Source organism: Canis lupus, chromosome 26, assembly GCF_011100685.1.
Source record: "Canis lupus familiaris isolate Mischka breed German Shepherd chromosome 26, alternate assembly UU_Cfam_GSD_1.0, whole genome shotgun sequence".
Taxonomy (NCBI): Eukaryota; Metazoa; Chordata; class Mammalia; order Carnivora; family Canidae; genus Canis; species Canis lupus.
This window is the reverse complement of record NC_049247.1, coordinates 11,054,535-11,063,558: the sequence shown is the minus strand read 5'-3', so window position 1 is coordinate 11,063,558 and position 9,024 is coordinate 11,054,535. Positions and strand designations below refer to the sequence as shown.

At 55.5% G+C, this 9,024-nt stretch overlaps 1 protein-coding gene across 2 annotated transcripts; it reads left to right on the top strand.

Annotated features, from left to right (window-relative positions):
* Positions 1–895: 895 nt before the first annotated feature.
* On the top strand, positions 896–8,804 carry SDS (serine dehydratase). 2 transcript variants are annotated; one of them, XM_038575177.1, is made up of 9 exons: positions 896–1,072; positions 2,632–2,752; positions 4,078–4,232; positions 4,600–4,639; positions 4,923–5,062; positions 5,163–5,254; positions 5,721–5,948; positions 7,311–7,435; positions 8,110–8,804. In XM_038575177.1, the coding sequence occupies exons 2-9, from the start codon at positions 2,683–2,685 to the stop codon at positions 8,313–8,315; spliced, it is 1,056 nt and encodes a 351-aa protein (XP_038431105.1). In that variant the 5' UTR covers positions 896–1,072; positions 2,632–2,682; the 3' UTR covers positions 8,316–8,804. The 2 variants fall into 2 exon arrangements, with proteins under 2 accessions (XP_038431105.1, XP_038431106.1); XM_038575178.1 differs by lacking the exon at positions 2,632–2,752.
* The last annotated feature ends 220 nt before the right edge of the window (positions 8,805–9,024 follow it).

Genomic DNA, 9,024 nt, shown 5'->3' with positions numbered 1-9,024 from the left:
CATCCTGGCTGGTGGGACAAAAGGGCTTTGTTGAGGGAAGCAGGAAAAAGATCCTAGCAGATGTGTGTGGGCACACCACCGCTGTGGACAAACAGACGCCTGCACACAGCCAGAGACAGGGAGCTTGGCATGGGGCAGGGAGTGAGTTCAGGTGCATGTGATGATGAAGATGATGATGATGATGGCTGCTAACACCGAACATTCGCTCAGTTCCAGGCCCCGTACATACACATGCATTATCATGCCATCTAATCCGAGGAGGGACATCCCATTTTCATCCCCATTTTACAGATGAGCAAAGGGAGGCTCCAGGAGGCAAACTGACCTGCACCAGGCCACACAGCTAGTAAATGGCAGAGCCAGGATTTGAACCCTGAGCCACCTGGGTCATACCCATTAAGCCATCTGCCCCTTCAAGACAAAAGAATCATAAAGGATGACAGGAGAAGGTAATTCACATTGAGGCAGGCCCACTGGGTTCAAATACCTGCTCACGTCTCTTACTCTCTGGGTCTCAGCCTCCCTTTCTGTAAAACAAGGATGATCATAGGACCCACTTCCTCCCATGGTTTGTTTCCTGGGTGCCTACTATGTGCCAAGCACATGCTAGTGACATGAAGTGCACCGTCTCCCACCCTGCAAACTCTTGGGAACAATCCTGGGGAAGTCAGTATTATTCCCACTTGCCAGTGAAGACGCTGAGAATGGGGAAGGGAAAGGGTGAATGAGGGGAGAGAGGAGAGGAAGCTGCCAGCAGGGGAAGCACAGCCAGCTTCCCTCTCTCCTTCTGGAAGCCCCAGGGCCACAGGCCAGGGGGCGGGCCTGGCGGGGGTGTGGCCAGCCCTGGGTCCCCATTGGCTGCTGGACGGCGCCCTGGGAATAAAGCTGGGAACCAAAGACCCAGACCCAGACCCATAGGCCCTGGGACGATCCAGCAGACATTCTAACTGTCCATCTACCTCCATCCGTGAGAGGACCATCTATCCAGTCTATACATCTAGACCACCTCCCGTCTATCCCTCCTCGGCTTGCTCCCTCTGCCTGGGCGGCCCACCTTCACTGCCTTGGTCAGGTAAGTACCCCCACCTCAGCCCCACCCCAGACTGGAGTGCCTGTGGAATGCCAGGAGATTCCAGGAGAAGAGGAGGGGATAGAGTCAGTTGAGCATAAAAACCCATGCTTTGAAGCCAGACTGGCTGGGTCGGCATCTAGCTCTGGGCCTCAGTTTCCCATTTCCCTAAAATGGGAACAATAACTGACCCTTCCTCATCGAGCTGTTGTAAAGATGAAATGAGATCATGCATTTAAAATGTCCAGTCCATGGACAGCCCGGGTGGCTCAGGAGTTAAGCGCCTGCCTACAGCCCAGGGAGTGATCCTGGAGTCCCAGGATCGAGTCCCACATCAGGCTCTCTGCATGGAGCCTGCTTCTCCCTCTGCTTGTGTCTCTGCCTCTCTCTCATGCATAAATTTTTAAAATCTTAAAAAAAAAATAAAATGTCCAGCCCAGATATAATGATAGTTCATTTTTATTGAGCTCTTGCTATATAAGCCAAGTGAGAGGGGGAGTGACTTCTGACCAGGAGGGAACATTAGGTAGATAGCAGCTTCTAGTACCCTCTGTCCTGTGTTTGGCAAAACCTCAGGATGTTATGCTGGAGGGAGTGGTGACCACAGGGGGTCCCTACCCCTCCCCTGAAGGCATTGCATGGTGCAACCAGAGGTGGAGGAGGCTTCCCAAATCCACCCAAAAGGGGTCTTGTGGGGGTTGCCTCCCACATCCAGCCAGGACAGCTCTTTGAGGCTGGGGCTGGGCAACGTGCACAAGGTCCACTCAGCCAGAATGAGGGTGCCCTTGTTTCAGGGTTAACCTCCAGAAGGTTCATTAAACTTAATTCAGACAGATATGGGATGCTCCCGTAATAGAGTGCCTCTAGTCCCTGGCTTTTGCTCAAGAGATCCTAGGGGAGAGATGGTATCTGTTGAGCACCTCTCTTAGGCCCCGAATGTCAGTTAATTCAGACAGACGAGCGATCCATATTTGGGGGTGCTAAGGGTGGTGGAGTGGTCAGGAAGCCTACCCCTCACTTTGCTTCTGACCAAGGCATATCTAGCCCAGTCTGGGAGTGGCAATGGCCCAGGGCTAGGGCGGCACCAGGTAGTGTCATTGGAAATAGGGTGGGAGGTAGAAAGAGGGAGCCAGTCTTGCTTGGCCTTGTGGGATGGGGGAGGTGGTAGTGGTGGGGGACCAGAGAGGTGACTTACCCAACCATCTGTGGATCAGTTCTGGTTCAGCCCAAGTTGGGGAGAATCAGAAAAAGAAGAGAAAAAAAGGCTGCATGTATGTGGCCAGACTCCGGACCATGGCAGCTTCTTCATCACTCAGAGTCAGTCCAGACCGGGAGGCCTGAGCCATGCCCATGTGTCCTGGAGACAGCTTAGTTCAGGTGCTAGACTGTCTGAATTCAAATCCTGCCTCCCCCACTCACTAGCTGTGTGACCTTGGGCAAGTCACATTAATATTCCGATCCCTATTGCTATGTGACAAACTGCCCGAAGGTATAGTGACCAAAAACAACAGCAATCATTGTATTGTTGTCTCATGGCTCTGGGGCTTAATTGGGCTCTGCAGGCAGTTCTCGCTGGACTCTCTCAGGCGGCTGCAGTGTGACAGTGGCTGGTGATGTCCCAAGGTCACACACACACACAGACACCTACCCGTCTCACAAGTGACGCTGGCCATCAGCTGTCAGGTAGGGGCACCTCCATATGGCCTCTGCATGAGGCCTACGCTTACCCGCCTCACGGCAGCTGGGTTTTGGAAGAGAGTTGCTCAAGAGAAATAGCCAGGTGGAGGCTGTGTCCCCTTCTGTGACCCAGCCCTGGGTGAGGGGCTGCCCTGAAGCCGACTCACACAGACTCTGGAAAGCGGACTGTGCCATCTCTTCCCAGCTCCACACTCATGACATCGTGTTGGTAGTGTGAACGCGGCCTTGGTGAAGCTTATGTACAGCACAGAGGTGCACACACTACAAATCAGGGCTTTATCTTGGAGAGTAAACATTTTTACCAGCACTTTGCTGCTTGGAAGCCACATAGTGTCACTGCAGCCACAGACACCCTCTGCCCCTCCAGGGCTCATGTGGAGGAAGCACAGACCCCACCTCTCACTGAGATGATCACTCATAAGAGATGCGTGTGGGATGGGGAGAGCTTGCAGCGGCCATCCCGGGAAACACAATCCGAGCCTTTTTCCTCATCAGGAGAATGGGATGATAAGGCACCTCCTAGGAAGGCTAAAAGGATTAAATGAATTAATATCTGTAAGGCTTAAAACATTGTGTGGCACGTGGTGATCACTTTAGAAGTGATTATCACATAATATAATGACTATAAAAAGTCTCTCTAACTGGGTGCGGGGCTTTCCAAAGGTTAGTATAAAAAAAATGCATGTATCTAAACAGATAATCCCTAAACACGACAAAACATTCAAACAGTACAAAAGGGATGCTGAGTGCCAGCTCTCCCCAGAAGCCCCTTGCCCTAACAAGTTTCTTGTGTGTATCCTGAGACGGCCTATGCACACAGAAGCTTATGGATTATGTACGTGGTGGGGGTGTCCCCATATTTTTTCACAAATAGACTCTCTCTGCTATCCTGCCCCTTCTTTACCACTACCACTTAAGCATCTTGAAGCTCACTCTGAATCAGCACCTGCAAATCCATCTCCACCTCCTGCCCCTGGAAAGGTGCAAGGTCTGAACGTTATTTCTAATGTTCACAGCTTCCCAGCATGCTGTGTGCATGGGGTGGGTGGCGGTGCTGGTGATGGTAAGAATCCTTGTCCCCATTTTACAGATGAGGCAGCTGAGGCAGAGGGGGGGATTGGTTGTGTGATGTCACCTGGTACGTAGGTGGCTCAGTTGAGATTTGAATTCAGGTCTCCAGGATGCTCCTCATCTGGGCTCTTTCCTCGGCTTCGTGGGCAGTGAGGGGAGGAGTCACTCAGAGGCACACTGAGGGCTGTATGGCAGCGGCTGGCTCTCCTGACCATCTGGGTGTCCTTCCTTCCTCCCAGCGATGACGCCTGGAGAGCCCCTGCACGTGAAGACCCCCATCCGTGACAGCATGTCGCTGTCCAAAGTGGCAGGCACCAGCGTCTACCTCAAGATGGACAGTGCCCAACCTTCAGGCTCCTTCAAGATCCGGGGCATTGGACACCTCTGCAAGATGGTACAGGAGGGCTCCGCAGCATCTGAGTGAGGGTGGCATGTCCTTTATCTTCAAAGGACAAGGCCAGTGTTGTGTGCTCACTCTCACAAAGCCCTTGTATCTGCCATTAGCACTCCCTCTAGGAAGGGGGGCCACCCAAGGGGGTCTCCTTATGGACTGAGCCCAGAGCCATCATTTGCCTGCTTCCCTTCACCCCAACCCTTCCCTGAGCCAGTCTCCGGGGCGGGGCGATGTCATCTGAGAGGCTAGGGCAATACAGAGTCTTTGTGAAGGAAAGAGGGCCTGGTGCATATTGGAATCACTGGGAAGCACTCCGGACAGGAGAGCTGTCTGGGCGGTGGCCTGACCTCCCCTCTTGTCTCCACAGTGGGCTGAGCAAGGCTGTGAACATTTCGTCTGCTCCTCGGGTGAGTGGCCTGCATGCTTCCTCCTGTGCCCTGCTGTGTGTCCCAGGCCAGGCACCCCCCCGGCGCACCCCCCCTCCCGGGGCCTTGGTTTCCGTAGCAATGAGCCATTGCAAACATCTGCAGCGGCCCCAATTTGGAACTCCGGGGCGGGGGGGGGGGGGGGGGGGGGAGGCGAGCTGTCACTCAGGGAGGTGTGCAGAGCCCCAGGGTTGGGGGCGAGCAGGCCCAGCTGGGCTCCCAGGCCTTTCTGCACTGACATACTCTCCACCCCCATCCCTGGCAGCGGGCAATGCAGGCATGGCAGCCGCCTATGCTGCCAGGAAGCTGGGCATCCCTGCCACCATCGTTGTGCCCAGCACCACCCCTGCCCTCACCATTGAGCGGCTCAAGAATGAGGGTGCCATAGTCAAGGTGGTGGGTGAGGTGAGTACCAACAACCCAGGGCAGGGGCCGCGGAGGGCACCCGGTGGCTGGGCAGGGTCTCCAGCCCCTCACCCCCTCCAACCTCCCTGTGGTCTTGCAGATGTTGGATGAGGCCTTCGAGCTGGCCAAGGCCCTGGCCAAGAACAACCCTGGCTGGGTGTACATTCCTCCCTTTGACGACCCCCTCATCTGGTATGTGGAGCCCAGTCCCCTGGTACAGGTGGCGTTAGAGAAAGGGGAGGTGAGCCGAAGCCGGAAGGGAGCCAGTAAAGGGCTCTCATGGGCAGGTGACCGCTATGGGCCCACTCGGGGCCCCTGGGAGCCAGTGTGGATCCCAAACCAGAATTATTCCACCTGCGGGAGAGCGTGCTGGGGTTTATACACCAACTGCCACCGTTCTGGACTCCCGCAGACATTGGTTGAGCTGCTTTCCGGGGGTGTCCTCTCCTGCCACAGTTGTAAGCAGCTCCAGTGGCCAGAGAAAGCCCTTGGGTAGTCACGCAGATGTTGGCAGCTGGAAGTCGGGGTGGAGTTGGGGATCAGGCAACTAGCCCAAAGCCCATCAGCTGCCTGGGAGGACAGGTGGCACCTCCAGGACCCCTGCGTGGTGTCTCCAGGGAGCCCAGCCCTGACCTGTGCCCCCTCCCCCCCTCCCCAGGGAAGGCCACACTTCCATCGTGAAGGAGCTGAAGGAGACCCTGAGTGCAAAGCCAGGGGCCATCGCGCTGTCAGTGGGCGGCGGGGGCCTGCTGTGCGGAGTGGTCCAGGGGCTGCAAGAGGTGGGCTGGGGGGACGTGCCTGTCATCGCCATGGAGACCGCCGGAGCCCACAGCTTCCACGCTGCCACCACTGCCGGCAAGCTGGTCTCCCTGTCCCAGGTTACCAGGTGAGCAGAGGGCCTGCCTCTGTCGGTGTTCGGTAAGCCTTGGGGAGCCCGCCTCGGTGTTGGCTGCAAGGTAGACAGACCACCTCCATGTCAGTCCCATTTTACAGATGAGGAAGCTGAGGCTTTGGTCACTTGCCCAGAGTCACAAGCCAGCAAGTGGTACTGCTGAGACTGAATGCGACCGAGTCTACGTGACTCAGTACCATGAACATTACACTCCTCACATGAAGAGGCCAATATTACGCATTTATTGAGTTTCCTGCAGCAGGGTTTTACACACCTTGTTGATTTGCCAACCATTTACTGGGCCCCTAAAATGTGCAAGCGGTGCTGATCCTGGGGACAGAGTGGTGAATAAACACAGCCCCCGGTCCCCAGGAGCTCATATCCCAGCCCCAAACCTTTGAGAGATGATACTTAAGATTAGGTTTGGCACATTATACAAGTACCCCAAATAGCAGTGACTTAAACCAGATTCAACTTTACTTTCTCTTATATAAGTGGAAAAAAAAAAAAAAAAAAAGCCTAGAGGTAGGCGGTCCAGGGCAGCTCCATGAAGCCAGAGGCCCAGGTTCGTTGCGTTTGTTCTCCACCGTCCTTATCATGTAGCCCTATGGCCCAAAATAGCTGCTCATGTGCCGACTATCACACCCATGCTCGTTCTGGCAGGAGGAGCCCCCTCCCTTTAAAGACAGGCACAGGGGATGCCTGGGTGGCTCAGCGGTTGAGCGTCTGCCTTCCACTGAGGGCGTGATCCTGGTCCTGGGATCGAGTCCCGCCTCAGGGTCCTTGCGGGGAGCCTGCTTCTTCCTCTGCCTGTGTCTCTGCCTCTCTCTGTGTCTCTCATGAATAAATAAATCTTTAAAAAAAAATAAAGACAGGCACAGTACTTCCACTTACCTCTCATTGGCCAGAACTTAGTCATGTGGCCACGACTACTGCAAGGGAGGCTGGGAAATATCTTCCTACCACGTCTCCACATGCAGCTGGGTTGGATACTGGGTAGACAAGTCCTTACCGCAGATAGGGAAGACTGAGCCCAGGTAAGAACTCCTGGGCTCCTGAACCTGGCACCTGGGAGCTACCATGTTGGGCTCTGATCCTGCAGGGTTGGGATTGAGGATAATTGTCGCGTGCCTACATGTGCCACATGCTGGGCTTAGGGCTAAGGTGGTTCAGGCCCCAGGGGCTCCCCAGTGAGCTGGGAATAGAACCGGTGATGACTCCAGGGAGAGGGGGGAGAAAGTGAATGCACTGAATAGGAGTGCAGGTCCTGGAGTTACATGGATCCTGCTTAAGGATCTTTCTCCTGCCTCCTGTTTGCCCCATTCCCGTCCTCTTCTCTATCCCCACCTCTCCCAGCGTGGCCAAGGCCCTGTGCGTGAAGACTGTGGGGGCTCAAGCCCTGAAGCTGTTTCAGGAACACCCCATCTTCTCTGAAGTCATCTCGGACCAGGAGGCTGTGGCTGCCATTGAGAAGTTCGTGGGTATGTTTCAAGACCTGACCCCCTAGCTTGGGGATTAACTGGCTGTCTGCTCAGTGGCCTAAGAGATCCCATTCGCTGTAAATTTTCTTCATCGTCCTATCTCCCCATCCCTTCCTAGAACCTCCCACTATGAAAGATAATACAATGCAGCAGTAAAAATAGAAAGGCCAAAGCCACAAGTGAAGAAACCTGATAACCATGACAGCAAGGAATAATAACTGTTTAAAATGCTGTGAGCTTCCTGGTAGCCAGGGTGAAAAAGGAAAATACAGGCCTCAGGGTTGGCTTCAGAAATAGGTCTATAACTAGGCTGGACTCCTAGGTTCAGTCTAGGACAGGGGTGGGGTGCATGCATATGTGCGCATGCACACACGTGCACACACACACATACACACACGCAAAGGTAGCACTAACACTGCCAGTTAACTCCTGTGCCAGCAGTCAGTTGGGCTAACCGACCACAGCAGTCTTGCTCAAATGATGACTCAAGCCTTCTCAACCCAGTGCTTGGGCAGTTACAATCGTTTCATCAGTGCGAGCACTCGAGATGAGACCTCGCCTCGGAAGGTCAATCTAGCATAGTGACGGGAGGTGTGGCCCGGACCCAGTCTGCGGCCCTGCCGTTCCCTTGCAGCCTGCACCCAGGCCTCACCCTCACCACCCTTCCCCGGCAGATGACGAGAAGATCCTGGTGGAGCCCGCCTGCGGGGCAGCCCTGGCCGCCGTGTACAGCCGCGTGGTGCAGAAGCTGCAAGGGGAGGGGAAGCTCCAGGCCCCGCTGTCCTCCCTCGTGGTCATTGTCTGCGGGGGCAGCAACATCAGTCTGAGCCAGCTGCGGGCCCTCAAGGAACAGCTGGGCATGAATGGGCTGCCCAAGTGAGGGCCCCCGCCTGCCTGCCTCCACTCCCAGGGGACCTCTGGAGGGGCTGGAGTTTTATCCAGGCCTCGATGCAAATATTATTCTTGTGTCTGCCTGTGAGCCTGTGGCCCGGACCAGCCGGTTCCCTCCTCGTTCCCATGAGCCCACCCTGCCAACAGGCCGCAGCTCCGAGGCGGAGCCGGGTCGGCAGCCAGCAAAGCTGTGAACTGAACCTCTCTGGTACCTGTGCAGCGGCTCTGTCCCTAGCCACCGTGGCTAGGTGACAGCCACCCGTGTGTCCCATACCAGGTCCCCGGAGCAGGAAGGGCAGGAGGGACGGGGACCACTGCAGGATGGGCCTCCTCCCTGGAAGGCGCACAGGGCAGTGGGCCCAGACTGAGAACCATCCGTCCTCTCCCCACAGGAAGCCCAGCCCGGCCCCGCCCTGTCATTTTTCTAATTGTTGATTTTTTCATTTAAAAAGAAAAAAATATATTTATGAAACAAAGATCCTTTGAGCTCCTTCATCATTGTCTGCCTTCCTCCTTCCCCTCCCCCCACCTGCCTGCTTGCAGCCCTGGCTCCCAACATTGAGCACCCTGTGCCCTGACCCCTGGCACCTGGGAGACCAGGACCCTGCTCCCAGTTGGGCTTGCATGTCCAGAGGCAGAAAGCAGGAAGCAAGAGAGGAGGCCAAAAGAGATTTGGGGGAAGGGCTGCCTCCCCTGGA